At 39.4% G+C, this 18,394-nt stretch overlaps 1 protein-coding gene across 1 annotated transcript; it reads right to left on the reverse strand.

Moving 5' to 3' along the window:
* Positions 1–15,417: 15,417 nt before the first annotated feature.
* LOC139697273 (protein GVQW3-like) lies at positions 15,418–15,879 on the reverse strand. Its single transcript, XM_071595933.1, has one exon. It carries the CDS (start codon positions 15,877–15,879, stop codon positions 15,418–15,420), a length of 462 nt encoding a protein of 153 aa, XP_071452034.1.
* Between the last annotated feature and the right edge of the window lie 2,515 nt (positions 15,880–18,394).

Below are 18,394 nucleotides of genomic sequence, written 5' to 3' on the forward strand. Positions count from 1 at the left end.
TACTAAACGTGGTCCACATAGTACCCATTCTCCGCACGGTATCTGCTTGAGAGGCTCAAGTTGCTCATATGAATAAATGGATGAAAAACACAGCAGTTTATCCCTTTTAGTTACGCAAGGTGCCCAACTCCGCACCTACTGGATCAGCTGCTCTTTGCTCTTTTCTGCGGGAAGAGCCTTCTAACTTGGAATACGGATACTCGTACACTCCCGAGCATATTTCGTCAATGGCGGCGGACAGTGAAATTGACTCATGCACTGTCGATCCTCGAAGGAAACACCATTTCATCGGGAAAAAGGGTTAGGGTTGAGTGGACAAAAGCAAAGGTTGCTTCGATAGCCGTCATCAGTCTTTCTCTCTTAAACATCCTCTTCGTCATCCACTGACCCACACACTAAATGCCATTTATTTTATCCGTGATCTCCTGAAAAACAGTGATCATTGAGTTTTGGTTTGTGTACGTCATAATGTCAATTCTCGATATGTTTTACCATTTCTTCGGCGTTCACGGTTGTGATGCGACGCGATCTATTTTCATAGACTTTTCAATTGCGGAACTCGTTGAGCAAGCAGTTAGCACATGAAATGATAGTTATTCTTTCGCGGGACGTCTTTATTGAGAAGAACGGCCATTTCTGGTACATCCTCAATGAAAGTATTCGTTCTAGCGTCCGGAAAAAATAAGATTGGGAAACTGGAATTTCCATGCCCTTTGAGTATTGTGAAAGGTGATTGACAGAATTACGACTAAAAATTGTCAATTTCTATTTTCGTAGTGACAATTGTTTCATTTTTATCATTTACATGGCTTTTATTCAATACACACATGGGAATATACTAATAATACATACCATATAATTCATGGGTAATGTATCATTGCAAAGTTGTCCAACATAAAAGGCTTATACTGACGGATAAAAACCTAAAAAGAGATGCAGGCTGTGGAGATCTTTTTGGTGATAATTTACATCTATTAAACACTTTTGGGTAAGTCAACAGAAGTTTATCTCAATTATTGAAGAATTGAATTTGCGATGTGAACGGTGAACCGAGCAATTAATTGTGGAAACATGGCCTTGGTTCCAAAAAGAATGCGCTAACTATCTTTGGCGACAAGGACGTCCGTGGTCATCATCATACCAAATTTACATGTAGCGGAGACTGCAACAGCAGAAAGTAAGACATAATAGAGTGCCAAAATTGTTATATAGCGTGTTTCACGATGATATAGAATTTGAGGCATTATAAAACATTAAAAATAAAATTAGAGAGATCGAAGTTAAAAATAAAAGGAAAAACCGCGGATACTTCTAGAACGGTATTGGAAGTGAAACCGCCAGTTTTCAGAGGCAACGCGTTCAATTCCCGAGCAGATAGGGTTTTCGTTAATAAGGACTTAAGTGTTAAGTAATTATCCTTGCTACTATTTATCTCTTAAAAGCCCAGTGTAAATATTAAAAGCTCTTTATGGATTTGTGTCAAATAAAAACATTGAAGTTAGGATGGTGAGTTAAAAGAGACGCAGTAGCGAATGTGAAAATGGGTGGAAATGCTGTGAAATAAGATCAGATGAATGACAAACTCGTTATTAGCGAAAGCGTACCCAAAAATGCCATGATCCAGTTGAATGCTTAGAAAAGCACCCCTTTTGTGAATAATGAAGGCATATGCGATCAACTATAAGAAACTGCGAATATTTCTGTAGGATAACACGTAAGAAGAATGAGTTTTCTTAAAGTAGTACGCGAAGTACAGGGTCCACCATAAAAGTAATACGCATTCTCTGGGAAAAAAAGATTTATTGATCGTGCATGTACAAAGCCTTAAAATTCTCTAAATTACTCTCCCCCTGCATCAATACACTTGCGGAGACGTATCTGCTGGGGGACTACACCCCTGCTCCGGGCCCGGGAGTTAGTAAAGATGAAGGGCGTATGGCTGGGGGCTATCGCTGCTAAAGCGAAAGCTCCATCGCGCCCTGTTACAAAGTCGAAAAACACACTTCACGCGGAGGCATGTCTTTCCGCTCAGACTACACGGAGCAGACTAACGACCAGCTACGTTGGAAGGACAGACCCCACACTACATTCCACAGCCAGTTTTACCGCACTGCCATGGATAGTCGCGACACAGTAAAATTATGCACATTACCTTTATAATTGATAATTGTACATATGACAAGAAATTAACGGAGAAAAATACATTTAAAACAAGTGAACACGATAAGATAACTATGATTTTGTGAAAAAAATTCTTGAAAGTAACACCTAGCTCAAAATCAGCCTGTGTGTACATTAAAGTGTGGAATATCCAAAGTACACCGATGATAACATTTACTTTATATATTATTTCTGTATTCCGTTGTTTAAGATAGGGTTTGGACGGACAAAGACTGAGTAACGATAAATTATTTGCCCTCTTCTTGCGAAACACAATCTGACATTTGACACTTTAATAAACCTTTCTTCAATTCCGCATATTTCCTTTCTCCCTTAATTCCAACCAGCATGCCTATCCCTTTCCTACTCCTTCCCTGGTTAACTGACGCTTTCCCCTCTATCATAGTTTTCAATATCCCATCGCCAATAAAGGTACTGGTCCGCCTTTGTTGTCTCCTTTTGAAATCTGCCAACAGATTCCTCTCTCTTCTTTGTTTGCTTTCCTTTTCGTCCATTTCATCTTTTCCTTCCTTCTCCACTTTCCAGTTTCAAAAGCCTCCAATTTGCACCTATTATCTTGCAAGCTTACTCACCATGTTTAGGCGCCGAATAAAACCATGCTCTATATCAAAGTTTTCATTTGGCGTTTCTTAACATCCTTAATTCCTAATAACCTTTCAAAACATTAATAACCCCTGTCATTTTTCCCGTTTATGGAAGCTTCTTTGTAATTTTTTGGATAATTTTCTTCTTATGTCCCTGCTGCTTTCACCATCTTTCTCCAAAACAATGCCTAGGTAGTTAAACTGCTACTCTTATTCGTTTCTCCTTCCATTTATCCTTTAAATTAGCCTCCCTCTGTCTCAAATACCTCATAACATTTTCCTTGCTTTCATTGATTATCTCTCATAACTCTCACTCTGATTTTCTAACGTGGTAGGCTTTACTTGTAATCCCTTTTATGATTGGCAACCTAAAGCTTGATCATCAGCAAACCTACTACTACTATACCATCAGTTGCTTGCTCTATGTTTACTACGCTTCTTCATAATTTTTAATTGAATACTATTGGCACCCCTCGCTGGCTGTCTTTCCTTCCGCTCTAATTTACTCAACATACCATATAAGTATCACTTCAGTAACTCAGGTATCCTTCCATCTCCCTCCTCACAGCCCTAAAACATCTACGAGATATGTCTGGAAGGTGAAGATCTGAATGAAGCCAGGCAATATTTTGAGAAAAAATAGCCTACCTAGAACAATGAGGCCTTAGTCCCCTTCGAAGTACCCCTCTTGGGTCCTCACATACTTATACCAGCGTCTCTTCCACTTCTCTAAACAATTAGCAAAGTCCTTTTTCTGGAAGGTCATCAGCTGTCTCGTCGCATTCTCGTTTATCTCGTCAATCGACTGTTAGGAAGACTGGGATTTTGTTTCAGGGTCATAACCGTAGACCTATGGCTTGTCTCCAGTTATGAATTTTTTTCGAAAACCTGGATAGTTTGCGGCTTGTAGCAAGTCCTCTTTAACTGCAGCACGACATTTTTGACGTTGGCGAGATAAAAGAGAATGTGACGAGGCAGCTGATGACCATTCCGAAAAAGGACTTGACCGATTGTTTTTAAAAGCGCAGAAAATGTTGGGATAAGTGTGTGCGGCCGTTAGGGGAGTACTTTGAAGGGATTAAGGCCTCAAAGTTCTAGGTAGGCTATTTTTCTCAAAATATTGCATGGCTGGATACCCTCTGAATATACCTCGTATACTTCCTCTCACCATCCCCCGCTTTTTATTTTCTAATTTCCCTTTCCTCTTAATATTTTAAGTCCTTACACTGACTGGTTCGGGTCGTCTTCTTGATCTTCCGCTCTGCTACTGTCGATTCCGCTGGGCAAGAATTCCTCTAGATGATGACTTCGGGATCCTTGATTCTCCCGTTGCCAGGCCCTAGGAACTACGGGACTCAGTTGAATGGGTGGAGCCCCGCAGTTGCCAGGACTCATACTATTCTATGTCCATAATTGTCTCGTGGGATAACTAATTGAGATGGTTTCTCGTGGCCTTCTTATATAGTTTTTCAACGTGACTCCATTACTCAGCCACCCCACTTGGGCCGGACGCCTTTGAAGCCGCCGCACGGAGGAACAGAAACTGCGCGTACCTTTTGTCTGGCTCGTACCCTTCACTCCTCTAGTCTGCGTGACCCTACCAACATTAATGATCATTACTTCCCTCAGAACAGCTGTGGGGGCACCCAGAAGTCACCCAGGGGGCAATAGAAGAATCTTCAGAGTTAGAAGGGTTAGTGACCGCGTCGAAGAGAAAGTGTGCCCCTGCAGAAAATTATACTTTAACTCATCAAGTCAGAAATATAATTCTGCCTTTTCTAACAAAATTTTGACGCTAAAATGTTTTTTATTTGGCTCTGAATATTTCATCACAAGCTTGACCGCATTATCGTTTTTTACTATTGTAAAGATACGATCCAAAGACCCATTGCCATCGTGCGATAATTTACTGGGGTGTTCCCTAAGCCAAAAAGTAACGACTACTCTTAGTTCCAAAATTGTAAATTGAAAGCTGTTACCATTTGCATATTGCATTCCGAAGAATGAAAACCATAAACCCAATGCCCTCTTCTGTAAATTGCAGTTATCTAACATAAAAGGAGATTTTAAGTAGCATTGTCTATTTCAGTGTACTTTTACTTGAGGTACTTCCAAACTTCCAGTGGCAAACTTCAGACCTTAATTTTATTTCAAGTAAGGAATTCTTTTTTAACGAACTACAGCTACAGCGTTCAGAGAGTTATGTCATATCATCATGTCTTCCTTTTTTCTGAAACTCATATTTATAATAGTATCATTAAGTCACAAAAAGTGAGCACTCTTTTTTACGTCGGTACGAATATTCCATAATTGGTTGAATTTCGTGCAGTTTTCAAAATCTGCGTTTTCAATCGTTATTACCTTCGTAGGATCACGAAAAACATCTTGAGCGGAGTGTCCATACCCTTTCTCTCCTCGTATCCTCGTGATTGCATGAGATCTACGAAGCCGATTGTGCAATAATTATATTTCGGTGGCTAGTCATGGAAAGGGATGGCGTTTAAAAAATAAGTAATCAATCACTACCCGCATATTGTTCCCGTGAGCGATGTACATATTCAGATTATGAGTGGTACATATTTTTTCATGTGTTCGGTTACTAACGTACCTGTGATTTTCCTCTTTTGAAATAAACCTTTTGGCTAGCGCGAGCACATGCAAAAGTCTATCTCGGGAGATGTGAGGGATTGCAGGGCATTGAAGACCACCCTGAAGACTTTTCTAAGCAGAATTAATCAAATGCATCTTGCTTAAAGTGTGTTGTCCATAATGAAAACACAGCTAGGTACAATGATTATTTGATGGTTTCTCGTGCGATTGGCGCCAGTATTTTCTTGCTGTCGCCAACAAACAACGAATGGATTAAACCTTCTCCTCTCCTACCACGATTCCCAACGTCGACCCACCCACACTGGTGGTCTCCTACGTACTCCTCTCGGTCCGTTCCACTTCAACATTTGTCTTTTTTTTCATAGAACGAAATCCCATGTTCCACCTTTTACTCCATTTCACGTCGCTATCGCACGTCCGCAATGTCCATCATCTCCTTAATCCATCCCATTATCTTTCGGAACCTATGGGGCTTGCTGTATGATGACGCAGGAACAAAACTCAGCCTCTCTGACGGGTATCTCCACAAATTCCTCATATCACATTCATTGTCGATTTCGACTAATTACTCTCCTATTTTTTTTGGCAATTCTTCCCTATTCTCTCCCTGGGTACGCATGTGTGGTGAATACTTATTGCTATACCCACTCTTTGGTAAAAACAAGTTCCCATACTTAGGTTAATATTCAGACTCTTGAAATCATCATAATAATAAGATGATTCGAATCGTTGGATGATTGATGGGAATAACTAATGATGTAGGCAATAGTTCCATAAAAAGGATGAGTAATGGTTGAAACTAAAATGGAATAAGGTTTTGCGTAAATGCAATATAAATAAAGAATATTACAAATGATACATCCCTCAAACGTTTGGGATCCTCACAGTTTGGTCTGACTTTTCATTTTTACGAGTGAAAAATTTGGTGGGAAATGTTTTTCCTTCATATATGAGTGAAAGCTCATTTCATAGTCTAATCTCTCGTAAAAAAAATGGTATCCATGCATAAAACATCCTGAATCCTGAAATCCTCATCTTTTACAGTTCAGCAGTTTATATTGCTCGCGATTGCCGGATACCCGCATCAAAAAGAATGTGTCTTCACGTCATTGATTTTCAAAGCGTTTCCATCATTCTTCGGCATTAGTGTTTCGTTCGCGTCAGCGGCGGGGATGGAAATTCCATTGTTCCTATAAATGCCATTCTGAGCTAAACCCTGGCTCACGGCTCTTTCCCGATACACGCTTTGAGGTTTCCTCTATCATTTTTCTTCCAGGCCTCCCTTTTCCATCCATTCAGTCTTAAATTCATTCCACTTTATCAAGAATTGACAGCAGCCATTGTTTTTACTAGCCATTTTCTCCTCGTCCTCCTTTTATATCTACTATTTTCTTCCCTTAAATGCAAAGGCAAAGAAAGAACAAGACACATTGCGCCTCTTTTGAAATGTCACCTGAAACTAAATATTCTCCTTTCATGAATGTATTCGAAGCCTCGAACTTCATGGTAACATAATAATTTCACTCTGTGAATGTCGGAATAATTGTTCAAAAAGGATATTACGAGCTGGAAATTCTCTGAATTAATTGGAAACTTAATATACGTGCCCATGTGTACCCAACTAATAGTGATGTTTTCAAATATTTGTTCATTTTAACTCTTGAAGGATTACCTTAGCATGTCTATAACCCGCGTATGCAACCTGAAATTAACTAAATTTTAAACTCGAATGCGTTTTCTGTGGATGAAATCAGTTGAATATGACGTGTCTTTATGAATGAATTCCATAGAGTTTTTGATCAAAAAACCTATGCTTTTACCTAACAGAAAATTAATAGGAACAGTATTGTCCATTTTCGAATTCTATTCACAAAAGATAGTTTCTTTTCCTTTGTATGTCAAATAATATTTTCGGGGTTCTATAAATTCTTGTTTTATCATTTCTAAGAAGAAATGTAGAAGCCTAATGAGACTAACAGGCCCTATGATCCACGAGAAAAATCAGGCTTGCTGATTCCAAAGTCCTCGTTCTTTGTCGTGGAAAGAAATAGTCAAGGAAAAAGAATTATTTGGGTGTAACTAGCACATACGAGTACAGTACTCGTATAACTACATCCTTAACAGAATTGAGTATCTCGATCTTGAGGTTCGGACTAAAAACTATTATTCCTAAAAATGTTAACTCGATTGTCAGGTGTTTTCGTCGATAAATATGGCTAAAAAGCTTAAACGCGACGTAGTTCGCCACCGGTCTATCAGTTATAGTACCGAAGTGCTAATCCGGACAGCGGTCGCTGCAGTAGGTGGTTGATAAGGCAAAGGAGGTTGGATTTCCACTATCTCCTGCACAACAGCACGAACCCACCTGCTGGGGGTGTTCGCTCGGATTTCGTATCCAAACAAACAGTGTTCGACAAAGCCGTTTCTAGCTGGCTTGAGTTCTATATGCTCTGGCCGTGAGTGCAATACAGTGGGGATGGCATCGTCGATTAAAGAGATTCTATGAACCCAGTTGACTGCATATTAGATGCACTAGTCATGATTCAAAAGCCAGGGTAAATAGCAATTTTATTTTCTATTTTTAAGCAACTTAGAAAATCAAATATGGGCTAAAGTGGTAAAGAGTACCATACTTGACTTATTTGTTGTCATTTAAAGAATTATGGAAGTTTTGCAATGATTAAATTGAAAATAATGACTAAAATATTAAAAAAAATGAATGTGAAATTCGGAACATAAGAAGGTAATGCTAGAATAACAGGATGTATTCGTAGGATATGGAGTAAAATAATTGGTGAGGATAAGAAGCGAGTAAATTATTTTTTTACACACATAGTGTAAACGATATTATTTATCGAAGCACGATGACTCATAGACGAACAGCAGAATAATTGTGATTCACCAATCAACTGTCTTGAAAGTGCATATTTTTTTGGCAAAAAATGCAATATATTGTATATTGTAGACCTATCAGATTTTCGGAGTCACATGGAGAATTTGATGCTCTGGACCTCTTCTGGTTCTGAATAAAACGATGTCATATTTTTTTACGTAGTTTATGTTGTCCCCTTATGGACTACGGATCCTCACACGAGACATTAATTGATTCTTAGTCAATTCTCAGAACTCTTTGATCCTTATGCGCCTTAACCGTGGTGTCACGATGAGTGCGCACTCGATAAAGCCTGGAGGCTGTTTTTCACCTCTGTTGACGTTAAAATGCTCAGTCCCGGCCTCCCATTGTCTTACAAGAGTTCTCCTTTAGTGCCGGGAGCACGCAAGTCGAGGGAGGGAGAGGGTAAAGCCCATAAGGGGACATGATTTCTCCGATAGCCCTCCTCTCCACTTCTTCCCCTTCTGTTCCCAATGCACGCCGCCTAGTGCTTCCCTCCCGCGCCGTCGTGTAATGAGGTTTCCCATACCCCCCGTTGCAAACCCTATCGCCTCCCCATCGCCTTAGCAACGTCGCAATAATTGAGGTTTATGGTGGCGCCGGACTGTCGGATGCTAGGCGAAGCTCACTCTCGGCCGACTAAAAGAACTGAAAGTCGATACTGTGAAATTTCATTATCCGCCTAGTGCATGCAATCTATTGAAGCACATACGTATTTTATTCCTGTAGAAGCTTGCAGTTACTTTGTGATTTAATATCAACTCCCAGGCTATTGATATATATATATCGATTGAATGGCGTAAGGTTAATTGTGATAAGTGTTTTAATCTTACGATGGGTCAATATGCTAGAAGATTAATCGCATGACATGGTCCGCAATTACTTTCTTGGCGTACTAATACGTGTCTTCGTGAGTTCACATAATTCTAAAGTTCCTCAACTATGTCCAGTTTTTTTGGTTGCCTTAGTTCCTATTTCGAAACTTTTTTACGATTAATAAGAAAATGTGGCATGAAATAGGTGATAAATAACGCAACCGGCCCCTGTTTCACTTGTTTTTTCCTTTCTTTTGCAAATGTTCGCTGAATGTGCACATCACACATTGCACTTAATGAGGGTAATTGTAGAGGTGACCTCATAGTCAAATAGCCATAAATCTGGTAGTTACTAACGAAAAAAAATTGATTTCAATTGCTTTGTAATATAAAGAACTTTTGGTGATAATACTTTACAAAATAGTAAGTTTAATCTTACTTATGCATATACATAAAGTAAGGGTCGTTTGCTTATATTTAAATATTGGCGCTTCAGAACACAGTTTTATTCCTACAGCGCCATCTACTGGTCCATTGAAAACTTATAGCATCATTTATTTTGTGTCAGAAGTCGTTTGCTTGTTCGTGCATGCAAACAACAATGTCCGCGACAATCGTTCATCCCGCCAGCTGTGAAGTGCGCGCTCTGTCATTCGATTCTTGTATGCAAAAGGATTGTCGGCTGCTGAAATTAATCGGGGGGAGATATGCCTTAGCTTATGAACCTACAGTAATGAGTGAAGGAAAGGTTGGACAATGGTGCCGTGATTTTAAAAATGGACAGACAAATGTCCATGACGAAGAGCGAAGTGGCAGACCCAGTATTCTGACCAATGCAATTGTTTCGCAAGTGGAACAAAAACTGCGATGTGATCGTCGATTGACGATTAATGGCCTGGCTGAACAATTTCCTTAACTTGGACGCACTACTGTCTACAATATTGTCACAGAAAACCTCGGATATCACAAATTGTGTGCGAAGTGGGTTCCGAAAATGCTCAACGACCACCACAAAGAGCAAAGAATGTCCAGTGGACGAGAGTTTTTAGGTCCCCCAACCCCGCCGTACAGCCCTGACCTTGCACCTAGCGACTGCTTCCTCTTCTTGCACTTGAAACAGCGGCTCGGTGGATAACGTTTCGAAACCGAAGAGGAACTCAAGAACGGCGTTGTCAATTGGCTCAACTCTCAGGTGGCGAGCTTCTAAGCAGAGGGGTTAAAGAAGCTGGTGCAGCGGTACGAAAAATGCTTAGAAGTGAACAATGATTATGTAGAGAAGTGAAGTAGGTTTGTAGCTAACTAAAAGTGCCACTAAAATGTGTTTCATATGAGTACATTTTTTCCTGTGACCAAACGGCCCTTACACCATGAGCATGTCTCGTATAATTGTATTTGGTTCTGTATATTACATTATCTTCTGAGTTGCCTTGTTCATATAACTTTTACTAATCATTGCATGTTAAGGTGAGCGAAGCATTAGGCCAGAAATTACTTTTGGAAATAGATGTTTGTGGAGGCCATGGGTATGCACGTTACGTGAGATCAATATTGATATCTTTAGGTTTACTGAGAAAACCGCAGTTGTCAACCCGAGGGTTGATTCGATAGGTGAAGGTAGAGTTCACCTATTACTAAGCCCTAAGGCTTGTGAAATTAACACATCATAGTTGGATGACTAGTTTCTTATTCCTTGTACCACCTATGGTTTCCCAAGAAGACCTAGTGCCTGAAAAATCACAAAACTTGGTTGAATCTGAATGTGTCTAGAGGCGTCGAACCCGGATCCTCCAGGTCAGTAATTCAACGCTACCCACTAGACTATCACGCCCCTCAAACGGTTATAATAGGGATAGTTGTTTATCTCAGGTCATTTGGGCATTGGCTTCATCACTAAGCACATGATCCCGGTGACCTTAAGGTATTCTAATAAATAATTAAAAACATAATTTCATGAGTCCCGACGGCACCCAAATTTTAGGGGAAATTTTAATTCTGTTGGTATAGAAATTTCAAAGGTTATTTATCATTATTGGATGATTTATTAGGCATAAAAATTATTTATTATCACAATATTTGCGAAACTTCCATGCCTGGAAATATTCAAAATGTTAATATTCACCTCGCGCTCGAAAACTGAAGTGTTTTCATTAATGGGTAAATCCTTTGCAGTGTATGCAGTCTCATACCCGATACAAGCGTCGGAGGTGGAGAGTAAAGATAGGCACATATTTCGTCCTTTCGGCACGTGAACGAACATATTGGAAGTGGAAAGAGCCAGGGTTTTTCTTGTCGCCCTCATTTGTATTCCAGATAAATCTGGCCCCGATAAATATCTTGGGAACAGAACTGGCGTGGAAGCGTAATATGCACGAGACCCAGAATCGACGTCGTGTTTCATCTGTCTAGAGCCGTTTCATCTCTTTGCCGAACCTGCTTTTAACATGCATAAAAACGATGAATATTTAATCTATTCAGGGCGGTGCTGTAGTTAAATTTCAAGTATAAAAAATTCATTCACTTCCTGAAACCCGTTTCTATGAGTAAATTAATTAGATAGAGATAACTAAGGCAGGATATTTTCATATTTCATCTACTATTCACAATTGAACAACATGAGCGTGTATTGTTTTACTAATATTTGTTTTGAGTTGGCTTTTTCATTACCGCGGTCACGCGATCCACTGTACGATAATACTTTAATGTAGAATATCTTTTCACGGTATGATTCACATAACGGAGATAGTCTTTCGTCTGCCCATCGAGTAGACGTCTCCCACATCAAAATATACCATCATAAAGTTGTATTTTGTTTTTTAATAGATGGCTATTTTATCACACTTTGTCGTTGACCACAGTACTGAGATACGTTAAATTATGGAGGTAGTCAAGAATCTTCGTCTCTTCACTTTTTTATCATCCTTGTAAATTTAAGAGTCTTCTGCCCTCTCCGCAATAACTTTCGTGCGTCGTGCGGCGTGCGTACGTCTTTGATACAATAATCAGGATACAGTTTTTATTTACTAAAATAAATAAACACCTCGCGAAAAATTCAGAAATGAAAGCATTCTATCATAGCCTTCTTTACATAAATTATGGTTAAAATTAATTTTCTCCATGTATGTGTTATTTCCCTCGCTAGTTTCTGTACTCAGAGTATTTAATACTCCAAAATGTTACACACAAGGTAAACAACAAAATCGCAAATTATGCTTTATTTTTGTTTATCAATTTTCGTTCCACATGAGAGTAAACTTAATTCTCCCTATTTCTTGTTCCCTCTCTTCTTATTCTACCTGAGGCTGGATATTATTCGTGGCTTGTGGCGGGAAAACTAGTCACTGGATCCCCTGAATACGTTTAACGTAGATGGGGATATTTTTCATTCATTTTTCACTCAGGACAAGCGGATTACTTCCGGGAACACTAATTTGATATTCTTATTTTTAGTGAAATAAGGACAATTTGCACTTTTCCACAGTTTATTTAACGTACGACGCGTTTCAACTCACAGAGTCATCATCAGGTACAAGACCTGATGATGACTCTGTGAGTTGAAACGCGTCGTACGTTAAATAAACTGTGGAAAAGTGCAAATTGTCCTTATTTCATTATGATGAACATCCACGACCTCAAGCCTGAATCTGTTGATCTTATTTTTAGATTTGTAAGTTGAAGTGTGATTAAGTGGAAAATATTTGCTTGAATTCCATGCTTGTAATAATAATAAACTAATAATTTATGGTGGGAGGCGTGAGTTCTTGATTAATTGGCACCACAGCCACCACACATGTTCGTACCCCGTTTGATATTTGAAAATTTGATAGTTCTCTCAACAGAATCAGAACTTGTTTAGCAGAATTTATTTTATTTACCTTCAAATTATGGCAGAATGACGTGTTTAATGATGAACTGAAAGCTAATTGATGAATGTGGAATTATTTGAGTAATATTTTATGATATCTTTCTGATTGCCTTATTGCATTCCTTATGTGTTAGAGAAGTTTTGATTACCATATGAACGGGATGAGCTTTGAATTCAGTGATACTCATCAATTGTTTAGGATCATTGGGAGCCATGTACTCTTGAATGGATAATATAATATCAGAGAAAATGGTGAGATTCCAAAATATTAGTTTCAGTCATATCGTAATGACAGTAACCATGCTTAGGTCGGTCTACTAGCGAGTTGGTCAACTTGCTGCGACTCATTTGAAGTAATACTGTAAAATACGTTGCAGATTTATCGCATACAGTAAAGGGACTAGACCATTTGAGAAAAATAGATAATTCAGATAATAATATCACGTACGAGAGGCGAATAAATGTATTCAGAACTTATGCATTTAATTAGAGGATGCAGCTATGTCGAACCGTCACAACATAAGACGGAAGCGCCTCGTAATGAGGGCGTAGGAATGGATTCGTCCCAGTGGCATTAGATGCGCACAATTTCCCGTCCCTGAGCCTCATATTGAATTCCATGACACTCACGCGGTCGTGCACGGAACCAATCTATCACGCGTGCTGCCTTACTCTCACCCGCCTTGCATGTCTGCCCCACACTGCTCTCCCATCGCTCTTCACATTCATCCAATCACACGCACTGTTGGCCCAGGCAGCCATTCCCTTACACCCCATTCCCATGCAACTACTCTTCCCCTCCATATTCCTTCTTTGCTTCACGTCAAAGGCCATTCCGTCTCTCTATTTATCCCCTCTTGCTATTCCTAGTCCCTTGTTTTCCTTTCTGCAACGGCCATACAAGGACAGCGACTCTCAGTATGCAAGCCGAATCCTAACCGGGAGGAAAATAGGGTGAATAGTGGAAATCAAGCGCTCTCCTAAGAATTTCAGTTTGGCGAAATGAAATGCCTTTAGCCGAGGCTTATGAGCCATAGGTACTGCGACAAGATGCTGCAGAAGATACTGCAACACTAAGAACATAATTGGAGCGGTTGTACAACAAAATAAAGTAGAGGTTTCCTTGCAGTTATTGTCAATTATCATGGAAGTGAGGTCGAAGAATGTCTTGACTTAGTAAACACTTACATGGCGTAAGTGAGCAAAATACTACGTCAATTGTTCGATTTACCCGTGACCTTCGTTCCGGCTATCATTTAGCAGATAAGTGGAAGCACCGAATTCGGCCCATAAATTAAAATACTGTGTTCCAGTCTAAAAATTTGTCAAGTGATTGAATTTCTTTTGTGCTTTGCTACTCGTCTTCAGTGCTAGTCACGGGGGTAAAAATTCGCATAGTATCAATTGGGAGCAGTATGTGGGTTTTCATTTCACCGGGGTGCTTTATTGAAACCATACGTGTGTGATGCTCTAAATTCTACGTAAAGAAATAAGTTCTTTACAGATTTAAACATTAGACATTTTAGTATCCAGCAAGTCAACACTAGGGGCAGGAGGTGAACACACATCAGACTAATTTTTACCCAAACCCCCTAACATAGTCGGACAATGTTATTCTGATCCGTTATCATTCGTGTGAAAAATGATATCTTAAAAGTGTTTTTTCTGCACTTAATCTCTCTAATTTTATTTACATGTTCTCCCCTACCGTAGTTCGATGGGGGTAGCAATAAATTTCCAACATCACTGTTAAAGAGACTTACTTCCAATTTATGCAAGAGATTTAATCTGTAATTTAGCCTTCGCTCTGCGAGTGATTCTCAGCCTACCTCTAATATTTTGGATAAGCTACTAAGCTTATCATAACAACGTTTTTCAAATTTAGCTCCTCTACGCTGCACGCGATCCAATTCAACAATCAAATTATATCTCCTTAGTGAGTTCATTTTGGTTTACAACACTAAGTTAATTAATGTTAGGTACCTTGCTTTACCAATTTTTTCCCTTCCAAATAATCACGTCCAGACTTATTGTTTTCAAGATTTTATCGTATAATTTACGACTTTTAATGGGGACTTTAATCTGATTTTATTAGATGTCCTGCTTAATCGGTGGAAATACTTTACTCTTGGTTACCACGGTCGATATATTTACGTACATACTCCTCATATACATTACTGTTTCCTCTTGAAATAAATGTAGCAATCTCATTTAAAAGGTCTGCCCCAAAAGTAGTTGGACTGAGTCGATAAAAAAATGTATTGCCAGATTTGACACTTTCACTCAAAAGAGTTCGAAGTATAACCGCTGCCAGTGGGTTCTACATACCTCCTAGGCCTTCTGGAAGGCGGCGCCCGGAATGCTACTAAGTATCTCGTCACGGCCTGTTGTAACGCTTCCACTGAGCCGTGGTGACATCGTTTCAGCACGGATTTGAGGTGAGGGACGATGAATAAATCCGGTGGGGCAACTTTAGGTTTGCAGGGTGGCTGATGCATGGTCGAGAAGCTCTTGGTAGGTCAGCGTGCGAGTATTCTTCTTTTCGTCCGAGAGTAATCGCGGCACTAACTTCGCACACACCTTTCTCATCCCCATACATTCGGTCACAAGTGGACGAATATCACTTGTAGGGATGCCAAATTCATTAGAAACCATGGTAGCATTTAATAGGTTATCCCTGTCCAACCAAGCCTGCAAGTCTCTTGCAAGACTTTTGTCCCTTGTTGAGGTCGAAGGGCGTTCTGAACGTTCGGCGTCCTCAACATCTTCATAGCTTTTACACTCCCGAAATAACTTGCGCCACTCAAAAACATCCGGTCTACACATTGCGTTATCACCATCAGCTGCTTTGAGCATGGCATGAATCTCTTTCCCGGTTTTGCCCAGTTTCACGTAGAAGTCGATGGCCCAGCGCGGTTCCAATAACCGGTTCATGATGGATCGTAACGAGGTCACATTATAGAGGTTTTGCAGACGATCAATCCGTAATCAGTCAAGGCTGTGAGCCACTGACCTCCAGCCTTTTCTGGGACTCCCCTCCCTCGAACCTAGCCAGAGAAACCGCCGCCCGTCCACTAATCTATCCGAGAAAAAATTAGTCCTCTTAACTTCGGAGCCGACCTTGTAGTATTATTAAGTTAACAGTAAATGTAATCTATCATGTCCAACCATCGGAGACACCCATTCGATCATCGTAGATAAACTGAGTACCTTCAGGGTGCCATCACTATTTTATTAACTTGCCAAAGTTTAAGGTAATATTAATGCATTTTAGCTATGATCTTAAAATTTTAATCAAATTGCTCAACCAACCAGTGTATTTGGTCCCTTTGTATAATTTCTCCAATATTTTTTGAGCAAAAAGGTGACATGTCCTGATGAAAATTGAGCTGATTTTGTGTTAGTTTCAAAGTTATAGCATGCGACGTTTTTGATGACTGTTGTAACGGGCTGTAAAGGGTATCACTAATAAGTAAATTTTAATTCATCTCTTTAATGCCTCGCATCCACCAACATTCAGAATCCTCTTCTGTGATCGTTTTACTTAGTGGTAACGGTCAGCTCCGCGGTTCAACGAAAGACTTCGTGCTCTCAGTCATGGACCTGTGTTTCGCTTTCGAGAGAATCAGTATATCCCTTTGCCGACCTTCCTCCTTCCTCTCGTCTTCGCCAAGGATAGCGTGTGCGTCAACGACGGATCTCACTGACGGAAATAAGCAGCTTGAAAGGAAAAAGGGAAGACAGAAGGATAGAGAAAGAGAGAGACAGAGAAGAGTGCTGTTCCACCACGTTTCTTGAAGTAAGCCAATCTGCACCCCTCTTTCTCTTCACTATTTCCTTAGCACCACTCATCTTAATTCCTATCTAGAAACCCGATATAAACGGCGTCCTTGTGTTATTGAGTAAATATTTTAACAAAAGAAAAGTCGTGGAGAGAGTAGTAAATTGAATTGTTTTCATTCAGTTTACATTACAATGGCACAAATTCGAATGATAAAACCAGCAGGCTCGCATAAACCACATTTTAAATCTCATGTCCTAAAAAATGCAAAACATATTTAGGATTTTCATTGCTCACGAAAGCCATTGTTAACTCTATCTCTTACGGAATATTGTTTAACTCATTCTCATCAAAACTTCATCGAGTAGTCCCTCATACCAATTTCAAGTCAGCATTTGTAAACTACTACTTCGAAGGGCAATAAAGAACGTGGTCCCTAACTGGTTAACATGAAAACCTGTAAATTCCCCATTACCGTAATCTCAAGTCTGCATGTCAAAGTTGCGAACGTATTAACAGCGGTATATTTTTTCTCTACTGTCAATAGCATGTTCCTTTTTAGATGCTCACCTGATAAATTTCTCTTAAGTCTTTCAAAGAACAGGTAAAACGAATGGAACTAAGGAATTCCCCATGGTGCAACATAACGTAAGACTTACATTTTATTACCCTGAACGAATGAGAATGGCAGAGAAATGTATAATCTAATACGGACATGGACAGAACTATAAAGAATTAAATTTTTATGCTGTTGTTCTATTTTCTCCTCTTTCATCTTTTTGTTATCTTTTTAACTGAAAATTGGCGCTACTGCTGTATGAGAATGATGTTTTAAATAAAAAAGCTCTGAGGAGCAGTCAAATGAAAACTGAACCCAATAGCATCAACCTCACCAACAAGTGCATAACCCAGCATCTGCGGGCGCCTGATAGTTGACACAATGCACTTCCCTTACCACAGCGATGACAGTATCGATACGTAACATCAGTATTGCCACATTTCGTACGGACTGTGTTATAGCGGGAGTTCATTTTTCATTTGGCTATCCCTGGTGAGTTATGTACGTTGCTATATTATCTTCGTTTAATATCTCTATCTAAAGACCGTCTCTCTCGAAACTCACTCACCTCACCGCTATATACACTTGGAAATATATATATATATATATATATATATATGTATGTATATATATATATATATATATATATATATATATATATATATATATATATATATATATATATGTAACAATACAGGTTAAGCATTTCGAGGATTGACCTAATTATACTTTTTACCGCGAGCAACACAGTAATTTTCGATTTACATAACGTATTCCCATTGGAAATAATGTGAACATAAAACCGAGTACGAATGGATGAACTCTTCGCATTCAGATGAGTGGCAAAACAGGGTAGCTTGCACTGCAGGCAGCCTTGGAAAGAATTTCCATTCCACCCTCATTAGGGAATCGTTCAAGTTAGTAAAATTTTGTCCCGGGTTGTTAATTAGAGATGAGCGCGCAGAGAATCTGCGTTGGAGACAGGTTTTCTATGTTAAGATTTCCAACTTAATGAGATCGAAAAGTCATCCAGTTCCAAAATTTGAATCCTAATTTATGGCTTCCTGTTGTAATGGCTTCTTCAATAGTCGCTTTCATTTATTGAATCA

Source organism: Hetaerina americana, unplaced genomic scaffold (assembly GCF_022747635.1).
Source record: "Hetaerina americana unplaced genomic scaffold, ioHetAmer1.1.p SCAF_1, whole genome shotgun sequence".
Taxonomy (NCBI): Eukaryota; Metazoa; Arthropoda; class Insecta; order Odonata; family Calopterygidae; genus Hetaerina; species Hetaerina americana.